Source organism: Dermacentor andersoni, chromosome 11, assembly GCF_023375885.2.
Source record: "Dermacentor andersoni chromosome 11, qqDerAnde1_hic_scaffold, whole genome shotgun sequence".
Lineage (NCBI taxonomy): Eukaryota > Metazoa > Arthropoda > Arachnida > Ixodida > Ixodidae > Dermacentor > Dermacentor andersoni.
This window is the reverse complement of record NC_092824.1, coordinates 36,085,231-36,095,786: the sequence shown is the minus strand read 5'-3', so window position 1 is coordinate 36,095,786 and position 10,556 is coordinate 36,085,231. Positions and strand designations below refer to the sequence as shown.

The window sequence follows — 10,556 nt, the reverse complement described above, 5'->3', positions numbered from 1 at the left end:
GACAAGTTTACTGGGACAAGTTTGGGACGATTTCTATGCCCCCCCTAACCCCCAACAACATATACCTGCTTTCTGTGCTGACACTTGTCGAAAACGCTGCGAGCGATTGCCAAGAGTGATAACACGGACGGCCATTGGTTGCGCCGGCAGAACGCGCAAGAGATAACGCCGACGAGCGTAAAAACGGGAACTTAATTTGTAACTCCAAAATTGCGTCTTCTGAAAGACGGAAAACAGTCTTTTTATCCACGCATTTGTCATGAGTGCGAGTAAAAAATTGTTTTATGTGCAAAAACCACTTTGTGATTATGAGGCACGCCATAGTAGAGGACTCCGGAAAATTGGACCACATAGGGTTCTTTAACGCACACCTAAATCTCAGTACAAGGGTGTTTTCGCATTTCGCCCCCATCGAAATGCGGCCGCTGTGGCCGGGATTCGATCCCGAGCTCTCATGTTCGGGATCGAATACCCGCCCTGGTACCCGCCCTGGTAAAAACCAGGGCTGGTAAAAATGCGAGTAGAAGGCACTATGCGAACCTCTGGCTGGGAGCCTTTGTTGTGGCCACCTCTGTATAAGTGGCCTACCGTCAAGTTGGTGGTAATAGGCATGCGAACATCTATTTGGATGTGCGCGATTTCTCCTCGACGCCCTCCCCCTCACCGCAGCATATTCCTGTTCTCGCTGATTGTCAATCTCTTCACATCCTCTTAGTTGCCTTATACCGCACTGTACCGGTTGTATATGTGGTTTCGGTTCCGGTTCGGGGATCACCTGCCGCCAGAGGCACCAGTGTCGCTATGTGTATATATATGACTGTATGTGGCAACAAACCGGGGATTGTTTGGTTGCTAGCAGTTCGTGTACTTAGGCGGCATCCGCCGCTACAATATTGGCGACGAGGGTCGGACCATTTCGGGGGGCGTGACTTTCGCCGCTTGCTTTCCGGCGCCATGAGCGTTTCTGGACTCGCGCCGCCGCCCCCGTTCCTGCCTGTGCCTGGTCGACCTGCTGTTGCGTGGCAGCAATGGTTCCGCATCTTCGAGAACTACCTGCTTGCTTCGGGGGCCTCTGACTGCACGCCGGATCGTCGCAAAGCACTACTTCTTCACAGCCTCGGCGTAGAAGGTCAGCGCGTATTTTTATACATTACCACTTCCATCGTTGGACAACGTCAAGGTCGGTGAGCAAACTGCTACTGAGAAAGCGTCGGAAGATAGCAAGGGCACAGGCGACACAAGGCCTGAAGTATCGTCGTACGATATCGCAGTCGCCGCTCTGCACTCTCATTTTTCGGCAACAAGCAATGTTGTTGCCGAACGGCATCGTTTCAGTAGGCGAGTTCAGCAAGCTGGTGAATCAGTGAATGAGTACATCACTGCATTGCGGGAGCTTTCTGCTACATGCTCTTTTCCTGTCGAAGAAGATTCGCTGCGTGACCAGTTCGTTGCTGGTATTTCGTCTGGGAGCTTGCGCGAGCGTCTTCTGCTTGAAGGATCGTCTCTCTCGTTCGCTAGAGCACTACTACTGGCAAGGCAGTTTGAGCAGGCGTACAATGATCTGCAGGAATTTCCTTCTGTAGATGTTGGACGCATAAATACTCGTGGAAATGCGCCTACGCGTACATCAGAATCCGACGAGAGCTCGAAGCGGTCGCACAACCACCAGTCTCATTGTTACCGCTGCGGTTCATAGCAGCACAATGCAGCATCAGTTCGCTGTCCAGCCAAAAGCAAGCGTTGTCACCATTGCGGTGTCATGGGTCACTTCCGCTCTGTTTGCCAGAAACGAGGCTCCGCTGCGGTTCGTGAGGTAGACAGCCAAGACTCTCCGAGCGAGGAAGTTTTGAGCATTCTGGCTGTGACGACGGCCGCTCGCTCCGCTGTTCACGTCACAGTTTCGATTGGCCGTGCGGACATAACTTTCCTTGTAGATTCTGGGTGGTCAGTTTCCATTGTTGTACACGATCTTTTTAAGCAGTATTTGGAAGGCCAAGTACTTTTGGCCCCGACTGTTCGTTTACTGGACTATTCAAAACTGCCAATTCCGGTTCGTGGCTGTTTCTTCGCTGACGTTACGTACAAAGCTAGCACAACAAGCCTTCTTTTCTACGTCGTAGAACAAGGCACCTCACTCTTGGGTGTCGATGCCATCAAGGCCCTCGGTCTACAGATTGATGGGTCATCTCTGCAATGCCTTGAAAGGACGCTAACTTCTAATTCTCGAAGGGAACAGCGCCCTGACCCGACGAAAGCCGTGCAGGATATTAACCTCCCAAAGGAATTAGTTGGCGAGTTTGGATCTCTTTTCGATCCAGGCCTTGGCCTCGCGAAAGGTTTTGTGCATCACGTCAAAACGCGATCTACGGTGCAGCCAGTGCAATCCAAACCACCCTCGCTACGATCATTGGTCTCGGAAGAGCTCCATCGTTTGCAAAATCTGGACGTGATAGAGAGGGTGGAGGCATCTGAATGGGTGTCACCCATTGTGGTCGTTAAGAAGAAAGAGGGAGGTATTCGCCTCTGTGTAGACCTTCGACAAGCAAACAAAGCTGTCGTAATAGACAGCTTTCCCCTTCCTCATACAGAAGAGCTATTGCATAGTTTAGTGGGGGCTACAAATTTTTCTAAGCTAGACCTCGCATCAGCTTACCACCAGGTCATGCTTCACCCTGCGAGTCGCGATTTGACCGCATTTATAACTCACGAAGGCCTCTGTCGTTTTAAACGAGTGTGCTTCGGACTGGCTTCCACGCCTTCTGCATTTCAGAGTATGATGTCCAAAGTCCTGCAAGGATGTAAGGGCGTGCTCTTCTATATAGATGACATTATAGTCTTCGGGCGGGGCCGGCAGGAGCACATAGATAACCTTGCAGCAGTACTTCAACGCATTAAAGAGGCAGGACTCAAACTGAACAGCAAATGTATCTTCGATACGCAGGAACTTTCATTTTTGGGTCACAGGATCACAGCAAGTGGTATTGTTCCGCTGGAGGAAATGGTTGCTTCCATCAAGTTTACACCGGCACCCACCAATACAGCCAGCCTTCGATCGTTCCTGGGACTGGTCGAATACTACTCTAGGTTCGTTCCCAACTTTGCCGATATGGTTGAACCGATGCGCGTTCTGCTTCGAAAGGGGCAACCATTTGTTTGGTCTGGCGAGGTCGACTCCAGTTTTCGAAAGATCAAAGAGGCACTTGCGTCCAACATAGTTCTGCGGATGTTCGATGCATCTCTTCCAGTTGTTGTTTCCACTGACGTTTCAGACTGTGGGCTGGAGCGGTTCTCCAACAGGTGCAGGGAGAGAAACTACACACTGTCGCCTTTGCTCCTCGAGCGCTTTCATCTGCAGAGAGGAGATATTCAGTAGGAGAACGCGAAGCGCTTGCCTGTGTTTGGGCGTGCGAGAAGTGGCATGTTTACTTGTGGGGACGCCATTTCACGTTGCTTACTGACCATCAAGCCTTGGTCGCATTGCTGTCTACTCAAGGGCCAGGAAGGCGGATAGCACGGTGGGCGGAGCGCCTACTACAGTACAACTATACAGTAAAGTACCGGAAGGGTTCGCAAAATCGAGTAGCAGATGCGCTCTCTCGTCTCCCTGAGTCACCTCCTCAGAAAGAAGAGACTTTACTAGATGAAACTGTATAAGTTGCCCTTATATCTTCTTGCATTACCAGGGAAGAGTTTGAACAGGCCCAGTCGGAAGACAGCACACTGCAACGAACCAAGGCCTACATTGAATCGTCCTGGCCTGCGCAAAAATCTCTGCCGGGTGAGCTTCAACCTTTCCTCAAACTTCGCGATGAACTGTCAGTGGTGGACAATTTGATTTTGCGTGGCGAACGCCTTGTGGTTCCCGCATCACTTACAGCGCGGATAATTACCGCTGCTCACGAGGCTCACCCTGGAATTGTACGAACGAAAGCACGGCTGTGAGTGGTGGCCAGCCATGGACAGGCAAGTCGAGCTAGCTATTCAAACGTGTAGTATATGCCAGGCAGCGGACAAGAGCACGAAGGTTATGGCTGCACCATTGAACCCGGTCCCCTTACGAAAGGAACCGTGGCTAAAGCTTGGCATGGACATTGTTGGCCCATTTGAGAGAGCACCACACGATTGTCGATATGCGATCACGCTGGTCGACTACTTTTCTAAGTGGCCCAAAGTATACTTTTGCAACCAAGCCACAACACGCACAGTAACAGGCTTCTTGGTGTCAGTGTTCGCACGTGAAGGTTACCCAGAGGAAATTGTTTGCGATAACGGGCCACAGTTTGCATCTCGAGAGTTCTAAGCTTTTCTGCAGGATCGCGGCATCCGCTTGCGGCATTCGTCCGTATACTACCCGCAAGCAAACGGACAGGTAGAACGGTTCAACAGAGTTTTTAAAAGCTTTGTTCAAGTGGCTACACTCGAGCAGCGTCCCTTACGCCAAACGGTAACAGAATACTTGGGCATTTACCGTTGTACGCCGCATGCCACAACTGCAGTTGCTCCAGCACTTCTCCTGCATGGACGTCTGCCAAGGACTCGGCTCGATGTCGTTGGGTATCCGTCAGCAATATTTGCAACCGACCCTACTTCAGAGCTTCACCGCCTACGCGAGCGGGTGAAGCAAAAGCAGCAATCCAGTAAACTGTACAAGGACGCTCGCAGGGCCGCAAGGGAAACCAAAGTGAATGTTGGTGACCTTGTACGAGTACGCAGACAAACAACTGCTTTTAAAGGTGACCTGGCTTTTAGCCGCCCAAGAAAAGTGACAAGAAAGCAGGGGCAATCGTCTTTCCAACTTGATGATGGAAAAACGTGGAACGCTTCAAAGTTGCCAAGGATGCCACGAGCTTCTGCATCTATCTGTGGGTGGGGGGAAAGGAGTGATACAAATGACACCGCTAGGGAAAGCAGCTCACTGCCTACCTTGGGGAGACCCGTTTCAGAAGCGCCAACCGGAACTTCAGCTGTGGCTGCTGCGAAGCAGCCGCCTACGCCACCAGTGACCGGCTGTGAGCCGGAAGAGACTTCGCCTGCCGCCAGTGGTTTCTCAGAAGCATCGGGACCTCAGCGTAGGCTACAGCCATCAAGGAATAGACGACCTCCAGACCGCTATGGTCACTAAGTACAGAAAGACACGTTTTGCAGTGAACATGAACCTGTCACAATCTGCACGAGTGTTGAGTTTGCTGACGTTGGGAAATATGTTTTATATTTTTGTATTAAGTGCTTAAGACAAGCACATTGTTGTTACGGTAAATATAATTCTGTAAAAGAGCACTACGTACTACCATTACTAAATCACTAACCCATGTAGCTGTCTTTTTTTTATAAGAAAGGGAATATGTTGTATATGTGGTTTCGGTTCCGGTTTGGGGATCACCTGCCGCCAGAGGCACCAGTGTCGCTATGTGTATATATATGACTGTATGTGGCAATAAACCGGGGATTGTTTGGTTGCTAGCAGTTCGTGTACTTGGGCGGCATCCGCCGCTACAACAGTACCCACTTGACTTCACACTCTCTCGGACCAATGGTCTGCTGATGCATGGTTTGAATGGACGCAATGAAGCTGACACTTTAAAATCTGGGCCGGTAATGTGACAGCAACCTTACTGGTCTTCTACTGTTTACATATGATGGCTTCACGAGCGACATTGGTGACATTAGTGACAAACGGTGCCCTAAACATTTTAGTCGACCATTTTCGCATACCAAAGTAAGGCCCCGAATGTTTTCGAAACTCATGAAATCTCGAAGACGAAGGCGGACACTTTCCAGAAAAATTTCTTAGTGCACTTTTCTGCCTACCATTCCATGGTTTGGCCTTGGTCGGTCGACGGTTTGTCTGTCCGTCGGTCGGAAAGCTATTCCCCCCGAGACAAGCAGTTGTGATGCATCCTGCACAATATATACAGGAACCCCGTTTAGGAAGCTTGTATGACCTATATAAGAAGTGCCTTGCTAACTTCCCCCGTGTCATTCAGCGCTTTGAGACACTTGGCGCGCTAGTTGCGTCATGTGACCGCAGTTTACTTACAAAGATCAGATCGTGCGCTATTGTGGGTGTTAATGAATATAAAAGCTTTGCTACACAAAGGTCTCTAACGCCGCGTCGTCGTGTTTTCTAAGCAGTATATGTGGAGCTGCAATTATACATCCTCCGTGAGGCAGAACTGGCTTAGGTTGTGAGACTGTGTTTAGAGAAGTTTCTTTAGGAGTGCTCGGGACTGTTCGAGTGTTTATTTGTTTTCAGTGCAAACCAGTGTGATGTTTTTATTGCGAAGCGAAGCAATAATACTTTAGGTCGCACTTCAGCCCCGTTCCGTGGCGATGGTAGGCACCATTGACCTTTAGCGTGACCTCCCTGCGTGACGTCACACCACGTGACCTTGAGTGACGTCACACCAGCTGTGTAAAAACGGGGCCTCATCTCACGCCGTCGCGAGGCGAGGCGGTAGCTACCAACGGCGGCCTAACTCCCGCTCCTCTCACCAGGGGCGCTACGGTCGGTGTGACGTCACACCAGCTGTGTAAAAACGGGGCCCATCCTAAATTATGGTGTTTTACGTGCCAAAACCAATTTCTGATTATGAGGCACGCCGTAGTGGAGGACTCCGGAAATTTCGACCACCTGGGATTCTTTAACGTGCACCTAAATCTAAGTACACGGGTGTTTTCGCATTTCGGCCCCACCGAAATGCGGCCGCCGTAGCCGGGCTTCGATCCCGCGACCTCGTGCTCAGCAGCCCAACACCATAGCCACTGAGCAACCACGGCGGGTAACGGGGCCCATCTCACGCCGTCGCGAGGCGAGGCAGTAGCCACCAACGGCGGCCTAACTGCCGCTCCTCTCAGGCATTACTGAGTATATTTACTCAATTACTACCAGCTGATCCGAGAATAACACACTATTGCTTCGCAATCACCAGGCTTAACCAAGCTAAGCCAAGGCCGTTTTTTAATGCTTTGTTAAACTTCTTGCTCAGTCTACAACGGCTCCCAATACGATGTTTGCCTACAGACGCCAGCACTAGTCCTTCCCATGGCAGAGAGCGGTGTCACTATCTATTAACTCACCAGCACCGTGAGGCGCTCGCGATGCCAGCGATCTTACAACATTGCTCCTCGCTTAGCCGTTGTTTCGTGATGGTTCGGCGGTCGAGTAGCCAAGCAGCGTGGTAATGTTGCATTCCGAACTGCCACAACAAGAACACCCCGGACCTGCAGCCGCCTGTCAAGTTATACATTTTTCCTGGTAAATGGTATGGATGGGTGGTGGTGTAGGTGATGATGTTGAAGCAGGCGGGGTTAGCCTGGCATACATAGCCGGCAATTGGTCCGCCTGATCCTCCTTCGAGTTGAGATCAGGGGTGTGTCACCAGGTGTCGATGAGCCCCGTGTCTCGCAGGAAGGCTATCAGCAGTCGTTGCGCTCTCTTCCTGAATACCGCGGGCCCTCCGGGGCATAGCCAAACTGCGGGCATAGCCAAATGAAATATTCGATGTCGCCAATGTCACCACAGAAAACACAGAGTGGGGAAGCGCGAAGCCCAGTCTTGAATAACCAAGTTGCGGTGTACGCGGAGTCGGTCCTGATGCGGTATAAGAGCGTCGCTTGTTCGCGTGTAAATCCATGAGTCACACAGGATTCGTGTGGATTCTTGTGCATCTCTCTAAAGTGAAGGCGGATTGCGCCCTTAGGGTTTTGAAAAGCTTTTGGAGCTTTCACTTTTGGGACACATGTCAGCGCTAGGCGTGCAAGGGCGTCAGCTTCCTCGTTTCCATCAATTCCTACGTGTGATGGAATCCACTGAAACCTTATGTTAAATCCTTTGCTCGTTAGGTCGTCAATCAGTGCCAGAGACTGCCTTGTAAATTTCTCTAGAGGTAGGCCCCGATGTAATATCTGTAATGCTGACATGGAATCCGTCAGCACCACGACATCTCGTGCAGAAAAGGCCCGTAGTTTCCGCAAAGCCGCGGTGATTGCGGCGCTTTCTATTGTTGTAGAGGAAACTGCACGATCCAGTCGGCCAGACCATGACACATCAAGGGATGGTATGCAGAATGCCGCTGCACAGCTATCTGTTTGTGCGCACACCGAACCGTCTGTGTACACTTGTAGATGGCTTTGAAACACAGTGCTCAAGTGGTCCAGCACAATAAACTTTGCTTCGGCGGTTGAAATGGTGCGTTTCTTCGGTAGGTGGTATGCAAGCGAACACAAATGGCACTGGATAGCCGCTGTTGGCTGAATAGAGTATGTCAGAGTGCGAAACTTTCCCATTTTATTTAAAGGGACCCTGAACCACTCTTTATCGCAGGGGAGAAAGGCATTTGAAGTGAAAATAGGCCATTTCAGAATTGCTTTGCAGCGATAAGTACTTCAACTTCACAGCTTCACAGGATTCAGCGCAGAAATAGTTTGAGGAATAGAAGGACGTAGGAAAAATAGCTGAATTTTAGTGACGTTTCGGCCGGGGTCTGGCCTCAACGCCGGACCCCAGCCGAAACGTCACTAAAGTCCTCTTATTTTTCCAACGTGCGTGTATTCTTTAAACTAGATATGTGTATATACATAGATGCCCATTAATTAAAGAATCCGATATGGCGAAAACGAACTTGGACCCATCTAGTACATTCTCTCCCGTAGTTATGGAGCCGCTCTTGGATATTAAACCCCACGAATCAATAAATCACTCAGTTTAGATAATGTCGGATAAGGTTGGATTAGCTGAATGAGTCGGCAAGTGAAAATGTATGAGAGATTGCATATTTTGTAGGTTGACACTTACCAAGGCATGTATTTGATTACTACTATTATTAAATTTTTGGCGTTTTACGTGCCACGATCTGATCATGCAAAACGCTGTAGTGGTGAACTCCGGAATAATGTGGACCACCTGGGGTTCTTTAACGTGCACCTCAACCTAAGCACACGGGTGTTTTCGCATTTCGCCCCCATCGAAATGCAGCCGCCGGGGCCTGGATTTGATACCGCGACCTCGTGCCTAGCAACCCAACACCCTGGCCACTAAGCAACCAGGGCGTCTGCACGTATTTGAATATATTTGAAAATATTGTCACGTGGTGGCGACGTTGAAGAAACAGTAGCAGTACTGTGAAGGACAAAACTAACTTTTATTGGGCGAACCTGTGCCCACAAAAACAGGCTACACTTGTAGCACAGCGATAGCGGCGAACACGGTCGGCGATCGTCGAAAATCTGATCAGCGGGTCCAGCGCGTCGGCTTTTATACAGTAGTCATCGAATGTTCCAGACTAATCGTTGGGACCTGCGTGCCTTCCACAAAGTTCTACATCATTCGCGTCACGCGATGAAATCAGATAACACAAGGTTCGGCGACAATAGACAGCGGATAAAAGCATCGATAACTTTCCAGAAACTTCGGATACATGCAGGCGCGTCCCGCGCTGTGCGATAAGATTTGTTAGGCGGCGAAACGTGGTCGCCCGATAAATATAAGTACACGTGTCAATATTTGCAATTCAGTATTTTCTCCGTATTATGCTTCGAGCCAACTGGCTGATTGCAGTGATGTCGAAAGGAACGCATACTAGCACTGGAAGCTCGTCAAAGCCGGCGCCCCAAGAAAACCGCTCATCAGACCCTACCAGAATTGTCAGATTCTCTGGGCTCCCCAGTACCCCAACTTGTGCACGCATCACCACCCCTTGATAACCAAGATGGCTCCGCCTCAACATATATGCAGTAAGCGCGGGGGCTCCCCAGGCGAAACCACGGTGTGGCAGTGGAATTGCCGGGGCTACAAGAACAAGTATGGATCACTGATACAATACATCGCTACATCAACAAGACCACCTGAAATCATCGCACTGCAAGAAACGAACACACACGTCCGCCTACCCGGATACGTCACTTATGGCACCGATACAGGGAGCAGCCTTCACACCCTGGTCAGTAAAAAGCTAGTGGCCGTTCAACACGATCTCCAGCAATCCGAACCGCTTGCTATTCTGCTCGAAATTATCCCACAGGCAACAAAGAAAAAGGGTCGCATGTTTGTTCTAAACGTCTACAGTCGGCCGAAAAGCGCGCCATCGGTCCTCAAACTGGTTTTGGACCAAGCCACGCGCACAGCAGGCAACCATCCGCTTCTAATTGTGGGCGACTTTAATGCAGCCCACCCCCTCTGGGGTTATACGTACACCAACCTCAGGGGAAACGTGCTTCACAAAGTTATTGAGGACATGGATCTCACGCTCGTCAACGATCCAATGAATAGCACGAGGCTCGGCACAGGTGTTCAAAGAGACACGAACCCCGACTTAACCCTCACCAGAAGTGTTCCCCAAGCTTGCTGGACCAATCTGGAGGAGTACCTAGTCAGCGACCACGCGCTGCTAGCAACCACTCTCGATGGGCTCGAATACAAAGCCAGGATAGGCACGGCTCGCCTCACGGATTGGACCAAGCTGCGGGAGATAAGAGAAGAAAGAGCTGCGAACGAACAGAGCCAACAGCTTCAGTCAATTAAGGACTGGATCACTCAGCTTCACCAGGATGTGAAGGCG

The 10,556-nt window shown here is 50.4% G+C and overlaps 1 protein-coding gene across 1 annotated transcript in view; it reads left to right on the top strand.

The window, feature by feature from the left end:
- Positions 1 to 954: 954 nt before the first annotated feature.
- The window catches only part of LOC126518157 (solute carrier organic anion transporter family member 4A1-like), a 67,059-nt gene continuing 57,457 nt past the window's right edge, over positions 955 to 10,556 (top strand). The window contains exons 1-2 of the mRNA XM_072285179.1: positions 955 to 1,129; positions 3,684 to 3,778. Coding sequence (XP_072141280.1) covers positions 955 to 1,129; positions 3,684 to 3,778 — 270 coding nt within the window. The remainder of the gene's footprint in view (positions 1,130 to 3,683; positions 3,779 to 10,556) is intronic.